At 35.5% G+C, this 18,166-nt stretch overlaps 1 protein-coding gene across 1 annotated transcript in view; it reads right to left on the bottom strand.

Annotated features, from left to right (window-relative positions):
• Positions 1-7,970, bottom strand: part of Pof1b (POF1B actin binding protein) — a 79,934-nt gene extending 71,964 nt beyond the window's left edge. Inside the window, exons 1-2 of the mRNA XM_008822888.1 lie at positions 7,908-7,970; positions 7,498-7,821 (exon numbers count right to left, since the gene is read on the bottom strand). Coding sequence (XP_008821110.1) covers positions 7,498-7,782 — 285 coding nt within the window. The 5' untranslated portion in view covers positions 7,783-7,821; positions 7,908-7,970. The remainder of the gene's footprint in view (positions 1-7,497; positions 7,822-7,907) is intronic.
• Positions 7,971-18,166: the final 10,196 nt, after the last annotated feature.

Genomic DNA, 18,166 nt, shown 5'->3' with positions numbered 1-18,166 from the left:
ATAAAATAACTAGTAAAATTAATGGGAAATATGAAACAGTAATTCGGAACAAAAACTTTCTTTCCTGGCAAAGGCCATATTTCATGTGAAATACTATTTATGCTATTTTTTGAGACAGAGTCTTGCTATGTGGCCCAGGATGGCCTCAAAGTCATGTACATGAGGCTGTACTCAAATTCTTGGTGATCCTCCTACCTCAGACTTCTGAGACGTAAGATGAAATATACATGCATACATGCCTAGATGATGTTATTAATGTTCATCTTAATTTTTTATTTATGTTTTGATTTATGTCCCAAAAGATCTTAGGTGATTTATAATGAGAACATACATAAGGAAATGGTGATGAAATACAAAAAAGAATCAGGTAGTAGAGATTTTGTAATGTCAATGAGTCAAATGCATGGACCAAGAACATAAAATATTATGTAGTGTTTATAGTCATGTAGACCTGTAACTAAAAAACTGCTAGGTTTAAATCCCAGCTTTATAATACACTAGCACTATGGATTTCAGGAAGTTACATAATATTTCTGCACCATATCCATCTGCTATGTCAAAACGGGAATGGTATTTAACTTCTCTTATTACAGTTCAGATCTAATTCAGTAGGGTAAATGCAATGAGAGAATTCCAGTGATGATATGAAACCCACATCACATGCACAAGACAAAGAAAGCAAGCCTGGACACAGTGGATGTACTTGCAGGCCCGGATACTTGGGAAACTGAGGGAAGAGGATCACTTGAATCTAGGAGTTTTGGGCAAGCTTGGTTACCGTATTGTGATTGCTCATCCCTCTCCAAATTAAAAAACAAAACAAAAAAGAAACAAGAAAAGAAGAAATGTGCATTCTGGTTAACAACAGTTACTTCTCATCTTTCCCCCATTCCTAAATGTTTTTGTCTGTGAAACAGTGGGCTTTTGAAAAAAATAGATGACTGATAGATGATGACAGATAGAGAGATGATAGATAGATAAATAGATAGATAGATGAAAAGACACGTGTTTATATACATAAGCCTTATGTTCATGTTCTTTTAAAGTTTTGAGTTTACTTCTACTGAAATAGTTACATGGCATTATACATTTTAAGAGGCTGTAGCCTCACTATTTTTTCATCCCCGTTTGTTAATATAGCTGACTTAAATTGGCAGCACTGGGATTATATTTTTTTACCATCAAATATTCCTTTAAATGCAATGATCTTTAAAGATAGTTCTCTATTTAAATATGGTTTGGATGCATAGAAGCACACTGTTCAGTAGAAGTCTCCACAGTGGTGGAAGTATTCTACATCTACACTATCTAGGACAAAAACCACTAGCCACACTTGGCTATTGACCACTTAAAGTGAGATCAGTGTCTGAGGAACAGAGTTTGATGTTAATTAATTAAAGTGTGCAAGTTGGTAGCAACATGTGGCTAGTGACTACTGTATTGGAAGTTCATTTGTAAAGGAAACATTAGGTAAATGCCCAATGCAAACTTACATTGAAAAAAAAAAAGTGAAACAAGACATTTTAAAATCCCATCTCAAATACTGAGTTTCAAGTTTTAAAAATTAACAGCATGAGAGAAAACTTGCAAATTATATTTTCTAAAGGAAAGTTATATCACTAGGCATTATAAATATTTTTTGTTATTCCAGTCTTTTGATCATATAGTACATACTTTGTAAAATTACTTTAATACTTTTTCTACTTATTCTTTCTTAATTAGTACAGCCCTATTACACCTTTCTTTTTTATATTTTTATTTATTATTTTCATTTTATGTGTATGAGTATATTGCCTGCATGTATGTGAGTGCACCCGTGTTGTACAATGACACGGAGGTCAGAAGAGGGCGTCAGATTCCCCTGGAACTGGAGTTAAGGATGGTTCGTAGCTGCCATGTGGGTGCTGGGAATCGAACCCGGGTCCTCTGCAAGAGCAGTCAGTGCTCTTAACTGCTGAGCCATTTCTCCAGCTCCCCATTACGCTTTTCAAACATGTGAATCTAACAAATATTGCAATGTCAAATGACTACTTACAACATTTTCCTTTAGTTTATTATCCTCTTTAGCCCACAAGGGGCTTTTGTTGGCTCTACTTTTAAGAAATCAAATATCAAAATGAGAGCAATAAAATCCATGAGTGCTAACTCGTATCAGACATTGTACTGGACACCTACACATTTGTCTTAGTCAGGAATCACTTCAGTCCAGAAGAAACACACTATTTCCCTCTTTCCAAATTAGCAAACAGAGGTCCTGACAGGCCAAGGGACTTAATTAAGGTAATACAATACTTAGCACTTAACTATGTGTCAGGCACTTTGCCATGTGTTTTCCACAATATATAATCCCATTTGACTGAAACAATAACCCTACGAGCTAGTTTACATTGCTGCCCCATTTTATAGATGAGGAAAATGACATGCAATGCTAATGAGTCCCTGTGCCAGGGGTTAAATCCAAGTTTAAAATCTAAACTATGCTGTTAGGTATACAACTAGATTGTTTCAAAGTTCTTTTCTGTCAAAGTCCACCTCGTGATCCTGAAAGTTTAGTATGTATAGCTCTCCTGAGACATTCTATATAGACTGATTTATGGGCATTTTCTCTGTAACTGCTCTTTAGACTGAAAAATCTGAACCTCTTCAAGCATCATCTATTGACCTCCATTTTTCTGCTGGTGGCTCTGGTCAACGAAATCAAGAACAGTAGATGCAGGATAAATATATGCATAGTGGAGGATTTTGTTCCCTTAACATTTGGAAATATCCTGAAATGAACACAAAACCCCTTTATGATGTTTAATTTGAATTTTAAAACCTTATTTAAAGACTGATACACCATATTTCACATGGAAAAATCACAAGAACATTGCTGATATTTCTGTCAGTCCACATGCTGATAATAATCAATAATCACTGAAAGTAATAATGAGGAACAGGCAAGGCTGAGCAGTTTTAAAGGAGGCAGTATCTTTAAAACTACCTGACATTTATGCATTCAGAACTTTCTAAGGCAAACTGTAATTTGAATAAAGTCCCTGAATAGTGTGGGGACTGCTTTTGTCAGAACCTTTCAAAGTAAGGAATATAGTTAAACACCTGCCTTAGGTTATTGTTGAAATGTCATTTGAAGTCTTGTACAACAAGAAACCTTTTTTAGATAAAACAAACACTTCCTACAATTAGAATAAAATCTATGATTCTGTTGTCAAGTGAAGAAAAATATAGATAGTTCTCCTCCCTTCTCTCTAGCCAAAATCCTTTATTTAAAATATTCATTCTAGAAATCTTTCTCAGCTTCTCTTCTTTTTTAAAGAAATTAGTAAATGGAGAGGGAATAAAATATATAGTCCCTTGTTCAGTGCATGACTTCTGTCTTTAATATTATTAGTATTTATCCTCCAAAGAAGTAAAAATGAATCTTAATTGGGACAACTTCTGATGTGAAGAGAAAAATTGGTTCAGATATATTCATTTAGACACATTTTAACTTTCAAGTTGGATTTAAGAGCATGACAAATCGCCCAGTAGTTTCACCATGAATTGCGAGGAAAAGAAACTTGACTAGGATAGTTAATGAAAGGTTCTTTTCTTTTCCACTTGCTACATATCCTGCCATGGCCACAACACAATGACAGCTTCTGAATGTCACTGACTGAAAAATATTCCAGAAATGATCAGACCTCTTTTAACCAAGAGACAATTGCCATATGAATGTTTTCAACTAGCAATTAGCTGCACTAACAGTTTCTACAGCTCCATTTAATCATAAGCACAAAGATGATGAGCAACTCTGAAAACACCAGCCCCTTTATCCCATGACCTCATTCTTTATTCAGGCAACCTACTTCCCTGAACACCCATTCCCTTTTGTGACCACACCTTGGAAAAACAATATATCAAAGCAACACACTCCTCCCCACAAAATAGGAAAATTTTCTGTTAGTAAATAGAAACCTTAACACACTAGGGAAGTCATTTACAATCTTTGCAACCACAGATAAAGGAAAACAAAAATGTAAACAAACTTAAGCTCCAAGTGAATAATTATCAGTAACAAAGGCCATGTGCAAAAGCACACTTTGCCCCAGGTTGCTCTCGAAGGTTAAATTTGGTTGCAAGTTTCAAATTCAAAAAATGGCAAACTTTATAACCCATCCATTAAAACTAATATTTTGATGAATAAATAAAGTTGATAGTTTATTCAAAAAATATTCATAGACACAATATAAAACAATATTTTTAAATGTAATATAGATAGGCACATAGGCCACTTATAGCCTAGGTTCCATACGCTTATCCTCAAAGTGTACTTTCCTTGGAAAAGCAAATGGCATTTATCCAGATCATAGTACTTCACTTAAGAAGACTTTATTCACAGAATGACAGGAATTTAAAATATTTAAGCTTTTCTTTCTCAAAATTATTTCTCAGTATTCATGGAAAATATCTTGACCTTCATGATTACTTAAATCAGCCAAAGGGGAAATATATGTCTAATAAATAATTCACAACAGTATTGCTCATTGAAAGGAGTATACCATTTTGAATTAATGATGGTACTTTAATATTTAAATGTTAAAGATTGAATTCTAAGGGTTTTTGTTGTTTTCTTTAGCTTCAAGTAAGTAGCTTCTAGAACATTATTCATTTATTTGCCCAACCACATTGGGCTTAAAAGTGTATCTGGCTTTGTTTGATTGTACTTGTCCATGTGAATAAACTTAATACTTTTTTTTTTGGTCTTTTTGGGACAGGGTCTCCCTGTAGCCCCAGCTGTCCTGGAACTCACTATGTAGTCCTTTTAAATCTACGATTAATTCAGATAACTCAGTAGTAACTGGTATCTACCTACATTTAATTTTGAAAAGTACATTATTATTCAGACAAAATAATAACTGAGGAAACCATAAATGTGTCTGATCAATTACAGACAAGAAATAAAAATAACATGTATCAAATGTAGAGCAATTTAAATATGTTTATATCCATAAGCACCATCTTACTGTTTCAGGGAAAACATGGTCTAAAAAGCCAGGAATAATAAAATACTAAATTGTTGTACGTGGCACTTAGTTAAGTCTAAAATTAAGATTAAGATTAAAATTTGGAAAACAAAGAAGAGTACATGAACTGTAGTTTCTCAAATTTCACTACTGGCAAGACTTATTTAAAAGTCTCATAAGTTCTCTGAGTGTCATATATACACCTAAACAAAGTAAAAGTTTAACTTAACTCATGATGACCAGAAATTAAACATAATCTTCATTTTCTTAGTTGCCTCAGTCATAAACTCTAACATTAGCATAATTACTACATATCAGCTTGTTTGAAACAGCATATTAAAGAGAAATTGTAATAAACTATAAAAACGTTTTGAGTAATATGTCCAGCTTACTTGTAGCTGTATGGTATATAATAAAACTGCCAGTATAGCCCAGCAGTTCTGTCAGCATGAAGACTATTTCATATCAAATATAAATTTCCTTTACATAGTCTCACAAGATAATCCTACCACTAAACAGGGGGAATGACAAACAAAATAAAGGGCTTTCTAGGTTTTTTGTGTTTGATAACTACTTAAAAGCTGTTTGATTGTAATCGCTTTTAGTGGATTTCATATCCAACTCAATTTGAAACTGGAAAGTCAAATTTTCTCTTTTTGCATTCCACCAAGGGAATAAAGCTTCCTCTTCCCCTTTATCACATAGCTTGAATTTACCTCTCAACCGCACTCATCTATTACCATTATTTCTTTCCAGTTATAAATGACTTCAGACTTCAAAATGCCTGCCATTTCAATCTCTTACCACAGCTACTGTATCCACACTTTCTGTTCGTATGGTTTTTATGAATTTTTCTACAGAGAATTGTATTGCAAAATGGAGATAGTCTTAGAAGTATCAATTTGACAAATTCCAGGTAAAAGAAGGAAAGTCTTATAAAGAGCTCACCCTCCTAAAACAAAGACTTCTAGATGGGCTGACTAGATTCACCAGAAGGGCAAGTAGTGGGGAATGGCTGGGGTGCCGACAACACAGCAGACAGTAGCAGGGATATCAGAATATAAGGGCTCTAGTGGGGGGAGGGAGGCTATGGGAAGGTGTATCTGGGAAATGGGTGTAAAAATAAATAAATGAAAAAAAAAAAAAAAAAAAAGCTTGACCAGCTGAGTTTGACCATTGTATTATGTTAAAAGGGAAAGTTGAATTAAGAAACAAACAATAAACCATGATTCTCAATTTTTCTGTACTCAATATTTATCATTTTTCAAATTTCTGCTCATTTACTAATAAATTCACATGAATAAAAGCTAAGTGAGTTAAAATAACCAAGAAAAATAGTGTGACTTCTGTATTCTTATAACAGAAATACCTGTTTTTAACCCTCATTGTTTTGGAGATACTTTTGTTGTCCTTTGACATGCTAATACTGAATACTGGAATGTAATTTGCATCAATATTATCACATATGCAACCTAATTTTTTTAACCTTTATATTTTTCTTTCCCTTGACCTCAATACACATGTTTTCCTTCAACTAGGAAATTTCTGGTAGTAACTCCTAGATTAGTCTTGTATGAGTCCCTGAAATTAAGCTGTTTTAAATAAAAGAGTAATTGTTGCAGTTATATTTTGGGATTGTCTTGAGGAATTCTTTAAAACATAACTTCATTATATATTTTAGAAATTTTTCATGTTCTCCTTAAACTGTGAGCTTTGGCAAAATAAGTCATACTCTTCCCTGATATAATAATGTAAAACAGGGTAAACCCCATTGGTAGATTTTGACGTCTTCACAGTATAAATATCTTGAGAACACAATTTCAGCTTGGACAGAAGCATCCAGAAGCGCAAAGATATATACCTTTAGTGTAAAGAGACTCATAGAATCAAATTGGATATTAAGATGACATTTTGCACAGTCTTTCAGCATTATTTTTCATGTACTTGCAAGATTATTAGCATAGGCATTGATACTAAATACCCCTTAGAAACAAATTTATTTCATTTTCAAGGGTGTCAGAGATTCATCTTTTGTAGCATTCTTAAAATTGCTTACTTTTCTTGCTGCCTCAATCCAATAAACTCTCTTCTACCAATATTCCATAAATTATTAAATTAATATGTAGAAGACTGCATCATTCTATTTGGTACAAAAACACCTGTTTGCTCCAGATATGACATGAATCCGTGGATGATTACTCTTTGGTTAATGGCAAAACAGGCCACTCTGATCACATCTTCCAATCAACTTCAAATTTAAAAATGTGCCTTCCTATACCTTCGTTAGGGTATGAAAATCATTGAAATGGTAAGCAACCAAATACAGGCACTAGTCAATGAAGAGAAAAAAATTGCTAAGAGAATTTGGGTGATTGCCCAACACATACATAACTACAATCCACCAAGAGCTATCCTGTAAGTTTACAGCAAAAGAAAACAGGAAGAAGAGATTTCCTTTTCCCAGCAATCTGCAATAGGTATCTTTTATTACCTGTGAATGGTCGCTCCAAACCAAGTTTTGGTAGGAGGAAGCGGCTTTGAGTGGGGAGAGCACTTCCCGTGAGCCAAGAGGGTCCAAGGCCTGCACCACCTTGTTCATGGGCCCACTGTAGGTCCTCACTCGTTCATACACTACATTTTTTTCTGGAGGCTGCTGGGCTTGGCTTGACTGATGGTAGCAGTGGTAATGCTGGGGCTGGCACTGCAGCACCTCTGTGGGCTGCTGGGTCCCACAGCTGCTGCTGCTGGTCTCGCTCCAATAACTTGAGCTCATCATCTTCTAGGTGATCAGGAAGGGTTTACCCAGGTGTTCTCCCTAAGGAATAAACAGAGAACAATGAAAAACTGCAGGTAGGTAGGCAGGCAGGCATGCGGTGGGGAAAAAAAGCCTTTAGCAACTACCTTTATCCTTGGTGGTGCCAGTGCAAGATGGGTTACCTGAGCAGCAGCAGGAGCAGGTCTGGCAGCTACAGAGGAGGCAGCAAAGTATTTGAGCTCAGATGAAAAGTTGAACCACCCTGTGAGATTGCTCCAGGAAATGGTACTGACACGCCCCAAGGGGCGGATTCACCAGGCAGGTTTGCGTGCCAGGAGAGGCCCTGCCTTGCCACCGAGATAACTACAAGGTTTCCCAGTAGGTAAAGAGTCTGGAAAAAGCAGAGGCAGAATTTCAGGGCAGGAGCTCATAGGGCTGGAAATTTGAAGATAAAGATACCAACGTCAAAAGTTGCTATGGGAAAAAAAAGTGACTTTCCCATGGTTCATAAACACAGCAAAAGTATTTTCAAGCCCAACTACTATCATTCCAGAATCTCAGACCAAATTAAGGGGTATAAGCCTAGGGACAAAGTAATTTTCAGAGATAAATTTGCATTCTTCACAAACCCCAGGTGATAATCGCAGATAAAGTAGATTGCCATGGGGATTCCGTCATAAAAGTCTCTCTAATTTGCAAACCAGTTTATCTTGCTCCAGTCCTAGTATATGTTTTGAACAACATTGACAGAGATTTGTCCAAATGGCTAAATTTCTATCTAGAAACTGGAGGGGTAAGAATGGTCAAGGAAAAGGGCACCATTTCACAAAATACCTTGCATTTTACATTTGCATTTATTGTTTTGCATTGACAAAGGAATTGGTCTTGACTTTATTTGTGCCATAGCGAGCCCCTACTTCCATTGCTTCTTTAATATCCAGGTGTTAAAGGAACTGTCCTAAGACGTGCCTTATGAGACAAAATGAAATTTAAATGTGTTCAGCACTTATTTATTACTACTTGGAAATCCAATCCTAATGCTCATTTACCCCAGCACCATTGAACTCCTAATCCTCACTAAGGGCTTCAGAAATGGGTGTCTTCCTGATGTGTGTATGGACCATAGGATCATTATTTTGAAGAGAAAGAGGACCGTCTTTCAGCAGGCTAGCCATCTAGCTTTTCTCCTGATGAGTAAACAAAAGGTAATAATTTTCTGGCCATTTACTTTGTGCCAGGTCATGTTCAAGAAGCTTTACATGAATTGCCTCACTTTCACAACAACTTTGTAAGGATTAAAAGAGAGAATCTGGAGCACAGATGAAGAGAAGTTGAAAACTTCCCACAATTATAAGTATTAAAGATGGATCTGGGATCTGAATATAGATTCACTTCAGAGTTTAAGCTCTTATATTGCTGAATACATTTTTGATTGTTCAGTATCTAGCCATCTAAGAAATCTCCTAGGTAATAAAAAAAAGCGTTAGAAATGCCAAGTTGTAAGTGACTTTAAAAGGAATCTTTGAATTGTTATGGGAGGAAAGTATATACAAAATATATGAAAATCAAGATTTAAAGTTCCTTAAAATGACTTAACTACATATTTGCATATTTGTGTGCTGTATGAAGTACTTTTAAACATAATTCTTGTTCATTTCTTGTTCGTCTTTCACAAGAACTAATGAAAATTAGCTAGGCATGGTGGCATGTGCTTCTGATCCCAGTACTTGTGTGGCTGAGGCAGGATGATTGCCATTAGTTTTAATAATCTTGGCTACATGATATGCTCTAATGTAGCCTGGACTACAAAATGAGAAAATTGTCTTAAAAAGCCAAAAATTTAAAAAAAAGGAATCAATGAAAATTTATTTACAAACACATGCTCCTACTGAACAATTCAGTATATTAGATCAGTAGCTCATTACCATCATTACCAGAATCATTTTGCATAAGCTTTGTAAATGGTCTTATCTAATAACTCTGACTGAAATTTCGAGTTAAGTCACACACACACAAACACACATTGTTGTTAATATCTGTTGCCAGTCAGTAGGTAATCTGGCATGTAAAGAAGAAATTAAAATGAAGAATATAAATTATTGTACACATAAAATGGTGATCATACCTGTCTCTACCTGTCTTAGAAATATGGTATGCAGAGGCAGTCAAAATTGATGTAGTTGAGCTATGAAAAATGTGTGAAATTTGTATGTTCACTCAAGCACCTTTCATTACTATTTCCTATCTCTGAGTATGAGGGATACAGCTTGAATCTCAAGAGTGAAAAAATGAGCTTAAACAGTCTCTGGGAGACACAGCATAGCTAATTACAAAGCAGATGCTGACCACCCTTGTTCACTTCAGAGAACTGAATCATTCATTCTTATGAAAGTTTCTGTTCCTTCTCTAAGAACTGAATCATTCATTCTTATGAAAGTTTCTGTTCCTTCACTAAGAATTGAATCATTCATTCTTATGAAAGTTTCTGTTCCTTCTCTAAGAACTCCCTTGTGAATCCATTATCTGCATCTACAATTATTTAACTTTCCTTTATTTGCATGGTGTTAATACTAGCCTATTTTGCTAAATAAATAAATATAAATGCATTTTCATATGCATAATACTACCTACATTGTTTTATACTTGAAAATCCAAGGGATTGGCAGTGCGTCCTACAAACTTCATCATTGTACTCTTCTAACTTTGATGGATATGGTATTAAGAGTTGATTACTTTTTCTTAGCTCTAGACTGGTTCAGAGAATCCTTAATTATATTTCCAACATATTAGTCACTCAGTAATATAGATATTTTATGTTTGGCATAAAAACTAATTTATGATGTTGTGTTTAGGGAAATAGAGCACTTAACCCTTTAGAAGATAATTTAGTTATATCAGAGTTAAGAATATTTTTGTTGTTCCCAATTACAAAAATAATTTATTCTTTAAAAATTCAAATGACTACATGTGTGGATAAAGTAGAAAACGAAACTCCCATAATAATCACAGGAATAATGTTTTGAGTAATGATCAAAATGTCTGCTGCATACATTAATGATAATAAAAGGTAATTTAAATTTTGACTGAGCTGACTTGAAGACTATCTAAAAATGCGCTGATATGCCCTACCAAGGATATTGGATAAACAAACTGTCTCTCATATTCACAGCACAGAATACTTGTGTGACTACAAATATGTGAGGATTTTGTCCTACATGCTAAGCAAGTAGTTGTTTCTTTACTGGACAACAGCCTGATGCCTTTAATTTAATTCACTTTTGACCCTATACATGTAGAAATACCACAGAGCAGGGTCTCAGTCTTCTAAGAATGCCCCCAAAGATATTGCTAAAAGTCCTAATGTTCTGTATTTTAATATTTCCAGAATTCAGCACCTGCCCATCCTCAAACTACCTAAAGGTTGCCAATGATAGATCAATTAGCATGTAAAAGGACAAATCATTTTAGAAGTTATATGACAGGAAAGGGGATAAAAAAACGTGTGTGTGTGTGTGCGTGCATGTGTATGTGTGTGTGTGTGTGTGTGTGTGTTAAAGAGTATCACATCTACCTCAGAAACTTGTTAAGATCAAATGTGAAAGTGCTTGCTAATTATAATATACTACCCAGGTATATGACTTTAAAATACATTGTTCATGGAACATTCACTGTGATTTTTGTGAAGCAGTCATTTTAAAAATTAAATTGAATATCTCATGGAGGCATGGTTCAGATATTTGGAAAATATAGCTACCTGAAACCATTCAGATAAAACTAAGGGGTTAATTAATTTTTCAAAATTGATGTATAGAACAATCAGACAATTCAACAACAAAAGTGATTATGAATTTGTCACCAAATGCATTTCATCCATATCATCAGTTTTCATATGTATTACTAATCCCTTACTCCAGCTTCTGTTGTATGGAGATGATGCTGAGGTCTATCTCTAGCCCAGGCTCATAGCTGGAGGCTAATGATAGAAAAAGATAGAGGGAAGTTACTCAAGTCTTCTTGCTTCTGCTTTCTCTATGATCAAGAGAGGAATGTTCAAGATGGAAAACGTCAGCAAGCATTGGTTAGAAGGAGGTAAATCCCAAGGTAGGTGAGATGATTGTATGAAAGCAGTTGTGTTTTATTAACTGAGGCCAATTCATTTGTTCCCAGAGAGCTTCATTCCAGCCTCCTGACAGGACTTAAACTGGATCTTGTTTAACTGCTGTTGGGAAATTTTTGACTGGGCAAAGTTTCAGGATATGTGATATGAAAAAGAACTCTGTTTTAATGTGAGCAAAAATGAAAGGCTGTGCTTTTAAATTAGTGGATTTAATCTGAAATAAATTCAAGTTAAACTTCTATATCAAAATATCAGTTGTCTATACATATAACTAAAATGAAGACAGGTAATCCCTTGTAAAACCTATGGCATCCAGCCATCAGATTATCTATTTCTATTCATAATGTAAATTTTTCTTGGTCTTATTTGTGACCAGAACTAACAGATCTTCTTATAACTGGCTTCCAAAAGCCATAGTAGAGAAAATAATATCCATGTTATGGAGGTAGTCCTTAGTGCTTGAGTGCAGTCCAGTAAGCGACAAGCCTCTATGATTCTGAAAGAGTTTTAGGAGTGGAGAACTTTTCAAAGTGTGTCAGGTATGACACTAGTTAAATGGGTGCTATATATACAAGTGTTTATGAGCAAATGAGTTTAATACATAGTTGATTAAATGTAATTTGAAGAATAGCTTTATTACCATAGTTCTTATAGCCCTTCATAAGATAATATATGCTGTGACTGTGATCTCACAAATGGATCCATGGTCTGTAGTGTTGTCAAATTTTGGTGACAATGAAATATATTTTGAGTAAAGTATGCATTCAATGTATTATTTATGGAATAGTGTATTCGTATTTTTGTGTGTGACTTTTCTTCTGAATAGTTTTGAGTGGATTCATATGTCAAATGAGAAATCAAACTAGTTTAGACTTCTACCCATATCTTGAAAACATACTAAAGAACATTTGATCATCTACATCAATATATCGGTGCTATTCAAAGTGAGGTTCTGATCCAGAAGCACTAACTCCTCCTGGAATTTTTTTTGAGACAGGGTTTCCCTGTAGCCACAGGACCAGGCTGACCTCACTCTCACAGATAGTCACCTGTCTCTGCCCACTGAATGCTGGGATTAAACGGTTACACCACCATGCCTGGCTACATGCAAAATTTCATGCCTTATCCCAGAGCTACTGAGTCAAAAAGCCTATAAGTTGCGAGCAAAATATCTGTCTTAAAAAACTTTCCTGTTAAAGTAAGTTTTACTAAAAAACTCCAAAATATAACATGATAGGGAACAGTCGTGCAATACAAAGGAAGATAGTAATGGCAAATAGAAAACTATTATCTAAGAAATTATCAGGAGTTCAAGTCTGCAAGGGAGTACAGATAACCTGTGTTCCTGGGTGAAGTCAAATAATTCCACATATGTGGAGATGATAGGATGACATAGAAGTACACATGCAGTTCATTATTCACATTCTGGTATTATAAATAAATGAAAAGAGAAGAATGTTACAGTATGTCAGAGGGTGTTCAGTATAGTGTTGAGTAGATTTGTAGTCAGAGAGAACTGAACTTAAGTTTTGGCTCTAGCACATAATAGCTCTATGGACTCACAAACTGTTTTTTCGTAAGTTCCTGTTACTTCTCAATGAAATTAATAACAGCTCCTAAAAAGGTGCTTAGGGTATAGACTAGATAAAAGGAAATATGAAGTACTTAGCATAATATCTTGTATCTTATAGATATACAGCAAATGTCAGTGTTTAAATATTACTTAACAGAAGAAAAACAGGCTTACTATGCCTTTACAGATATAAATTTGACTATAGTAGAAAATAGCATCCAAGACAGGCCTAACATGAAAAGGGGAAAACAATATTTAGAGAATTGCCAGATGCCATTGTCACAGAGAAGGCTCAATCAGTTTATCAAAAAGAAGACAGAATGAAGCTGAATACAAGGCTGTCAATCATAGGTTAAAATATTCAGCTAAAATCAAACATATTAGATGTGTATTCTTCAGTAGGTTTTTGAACTAATACATTTCCCTCTGGTTCTTCACACCACTTAAGCATTATTTATCGCCCCCCTGTCTCTCCCTGTCTAACACTCCCTCTTCCCTCCCTAGTTAAAGTACCCCATTTTCCCCATTTCCCCCTTGATAACACCTGTCTCCTATTATGCCCAACTCTTGAGCTCTTCTCAAGCTTCTCTCGCCCAACTAGGGTTCAGGGACCATTTCAGAAGAGGGGGTGGAAAGATCGTAAGAAACAGGGGTGGTTAGTGACCATAAGGAAACAAAAGTTCTCCTGGCTTCTGAGAACTTGCTCATCATATGAACTTACAGCAATGGTGACAGTATGCACAAGACCCATGCAAAGTCAAACCAGAGAAAATCACAGCACTGAGGAATTATTGGCAACTGATCACGGCTGGGTGAGGGAGAATTGGTATACTTTAAAGGAGTGATTCTAGATGGGGTGGTCAGGCACCAATGGATGAACTCACACTAAGGGACATATGGGGACACAAACTTGATTTGAAAGGCCTTAACATATATGACAGAGTGCATGAAGTCTGATGGGGGGGCTATGGGAGGGTTCATATGGGGGAGGGAGTCTAAATATTAAGATATATTGCATGAAATGCATAAAAATTCAATAAAGTATATATTTAAAAATTAAAAATAAAAGACATTAATTGAAGTTTGTAAAATCCTATGTTATCTATTCTGAGTTATCTTAGTATAAGAGCAGAGAAATTTTAAGAACATTTAAAACATAATAAAATTCCTTAAAATATTACTGGGCTGAGCCAGTTAAGAGTACCGGATTCTCTTGCAGAGAACCTGAATTTGATTTCTAGCACCAACATGGCAGTAAAAATGTGTCTGTAACTCCAGTTCCAGAGGATCTAACACCCTCTTCTAACCTCCATGGGCACTGTATGACACGAGTATACCTACCCCTACCTACATGCAGGCAATACATACTCATGAACATAAATTTTTTTAAATGACAATAAATAAAAATATACAAGCAAAAATATGCAAAACAAATGGGTGAAAAGACATGAAAAAGAAGAACTAAAATCAATGAATTTAAGAACAGAAAAATAGTGGACTTCAGTGCAACCAAGGGATGATTCTTTGAAAAAGTTTCAGTAAATGTGAAAAACTTCTGGTAAGATAGAAAAAATGTACAGAAAATGACAACAAAAACTACAAATATGAATTAAATTGGGCATATAACTACTGACTTCACAGACATTAAATGATAATTCATGGACTGGAGAAATGGCTCAGTGCTTAAGAGCACGTAGTGCTCTTGCAGAGGAGTTGGGTTCAGTTCTCAGATCCCACATGTCTGCTCTTAATCAGTTGTAACTCCAGTTCCAGGAGTTACTTTTAAAAAATGGATGATAAAGTGTTGTTTATGTACATTGCACAACTCAGATAAAATACACCAACTCCTTGGAAAGGATATATTAGTACAACTAAACCAAGATGAAATAACCTTATATGTGCAAAAGAGTTTAAAGTCACAGTATTAATTTTCCAAAAAGAAAAATATTCATGAATTCCACTAAATATTTCCCCCTCTCTCTCCCTCTCCCCCTTTTCCTCCCCTCTCAATTGAAACCAGAGCTTTACATATCTGGGAAATCACACTAACTCTCTACTAACACTAGGACAAATCCCCAAACCCTGTATTTTCTATTTAATCTCTTCTATAAAGTATGAGGGAATGCTTCTTATTGCATTATTCTGCTATTAATACATGATAATGATAATACAAGAAAACCATAGAATGATAAACTTCATAAACTCAAAAAATCCTCAACAAAGTATGAACAGATGAAATCCCAAAATAATACAAAACAATAATGTATTAGGACCAAAATTGACTTATACAAGAAATGGAGCACTAATCAGTCAAAAATCAAACAATATAATTTAGTTAATAGCAAGCTAAAAATAAAGATGGAGTCATCTCAATAAATGGAGACTAAAAATGTATTTGGCAATATTTATATCCATGCCTAATAAAAAGTTCAGTAAACTAGGAAATGATAGGAGCTTTCTCATTCTGATAAAGGATGTCTTTAATAAACCCTAGAGTAGGTTAATGATGAAAGATTGAATGCTTCCTTTTTACAATAAGGAATGAGAAAAATGTCTACTTTGAGCACTCTTATTTTCAATATCATACATGAAGTCCTAAAGAATGATGAAAGCAAACAAAATGAAATAAAAGTCATTTACGTACCCTCCTTCACATTTGACGTGATTTCTAGGTGGTTAATCGTAGGGACTCAACAAAAAAACTTCTTGCAATAATAAGTGAACTTAAAAGATTCCACGGTACAAGGTGAATTTACAAATGTAATGGTGATTCTACATATCACTGTGACACACACACACACACACACACACACACATTAGTTTTTGACCAGAGTTACTGGCTTATAACTTCCTCCCTAACATGGGTAAGAGAAATTATAAACTTTTTTCTATTGCCTTAGAGCTGACCATAAATTCTCTGACCTAAACTGAACAGAAGAATGCTGCACCATGAGACTAAGAAGAATCTGAGTAGACAGGTCTTGCTAGTTTCCCCTATCCAATCTCACAGCAACCATACCTATGCAGTCAACTCTCCATAAAACCCCAAAGGGTAGGATTTGACCAGCATTCTGATAGCTGAAAAGGAAGAGGTTCCTGTGGATGGTATAGACAGAGAACATGGAAGCTCCATGACCTTTCTGCCAGTTCTTGCTCTACTTCATCTCTTTATCAGTATCCTTTATAATAAACATGTGTTACCTTTTATGTGAGTTATTTTAGCAAATCAATTGAACACAATTTCTGTGTTATAGGATTCTTAATTTTCTAGCTAGTTTGTTACAAAGAGAGATAAAAATAACCTGGAGCACTGTAAGTCTATTAAACAGCAATGACAGGCCCAGCAAACTATCACTGGTGTGTTATCTTAGGGCTAACCAACAGCTGTCTAATTGGAATTTAGGTCTTCTCAGCATGAAGGAACTCATGTGTGCTACTGTAAGCATAGCCAAATACACATGGCTGGAAAAGTCATAGATCTCAGAGAAAAATCTACTTTTGCCACATCCCTAGACCAATGTAATTTCTTACTCTATTCTTATATTTACAGACAAGATACCTTTCAGCCATCATCAAAGAAGCTTAATTTTGCAACAGATGGAGATTACTACAGAGTTCTGGGGTTGATCGAACATACAAAGTCAGTTGTCTCTGAGATGCTAAACATTGACACATCTTCAGTGCAACCTCTATACTTAGGATGAATGCATCTTGTCTCACCTGAGAAATTTTCTTATGTAGCAAATGGAGATTAACACCAAAACCCACAAATGGCCAATATGCAGAGAAGAAGAAGCCACAGAGTACTTATCCTTGAATAGAACACATATTTCAAATCTCTGCCTCCCAACACTCAGGGATCACTGTGGAAGGGGAGGCAGAAAGATTGTAAGAGCCAGATGGGGTGGATGATCACAAGGAAATAGTCTCCAGACAGCTGGTTAGTTACTCATATAAACTTTCAGCAATAGTGACAACGTGCCCAAGACCTATGCCAGTTCAAACCAGGCAAAATCCAAGCCTTGATATGGGAAATGGGTAAGAAATCCCTAAGGAACTTTTGGCAATTGATGTCTTCTGGGAGGAGGAGACACAATGTCTTAGAGGGATGGAACTGTTGGTGGGCCCAGTGGATGGACTCACACTGAAGGACATTTGGGGACACAAATCAGACGTTATAGACATAATGTATACACATATATATATATATGTGTGTGTGTATGTGTGTGTGTGTGTGTGTGTATGTGGGAGGGGTGGGGGTGGTCAGGAGGGGGAACCAGATAGGGTAGGGTATCAAAATACAATCAAACTATATTCTATGAAAATTGCAAAATTCGATTTTTAAAAAGTGAAAAAAATAGCTTGGGACTGTTAGGGTCCATGACTCGGTGGGTCTCTTCAGGAGAACAAATGCACGAGTATGGAGATGCAAAAATCAAGCAGAGTTTTATTAAACCAGCTAGCTAGGGCCGACCGTCCTTCCAAAACACGCAGGTTTGGTTAGAGCGATCGACCCTGAGGCAATTTCAGGTAAAGATTATATAAGCTCTCACAACCATTACACAAAAGCCTGCGTTTATACAACCAATAGTTTCAAAGGAAGCATTTCACAAACCAATAACTTCAAAACAAGAAAAATGTTACAACTCCCTTCAGGTGTCCCAATCGGGGAAGGGTGGGTGGTATGTGACTGGCGCAATCCTTCCCTGTTATCT

Source organism: Nannospalax galili, unplaced genomic scaffold (assembly GCF_000622305.1).
Source record: "Nannospalax galili isolate Female #2095 unplaced genomic scaffold, S.galili_v1.0 scaffold10, whole genome shotgun sequence".
Lineage (NCBI taxonomy): Eukaryota > Metazoa > Chordata > Mammalia > Rodentia > Spalacidae > Nannospalax > Nannospalax galili.
This window is presented reverse-complemented; position numbering and strand designations above follow the sequence as displayed.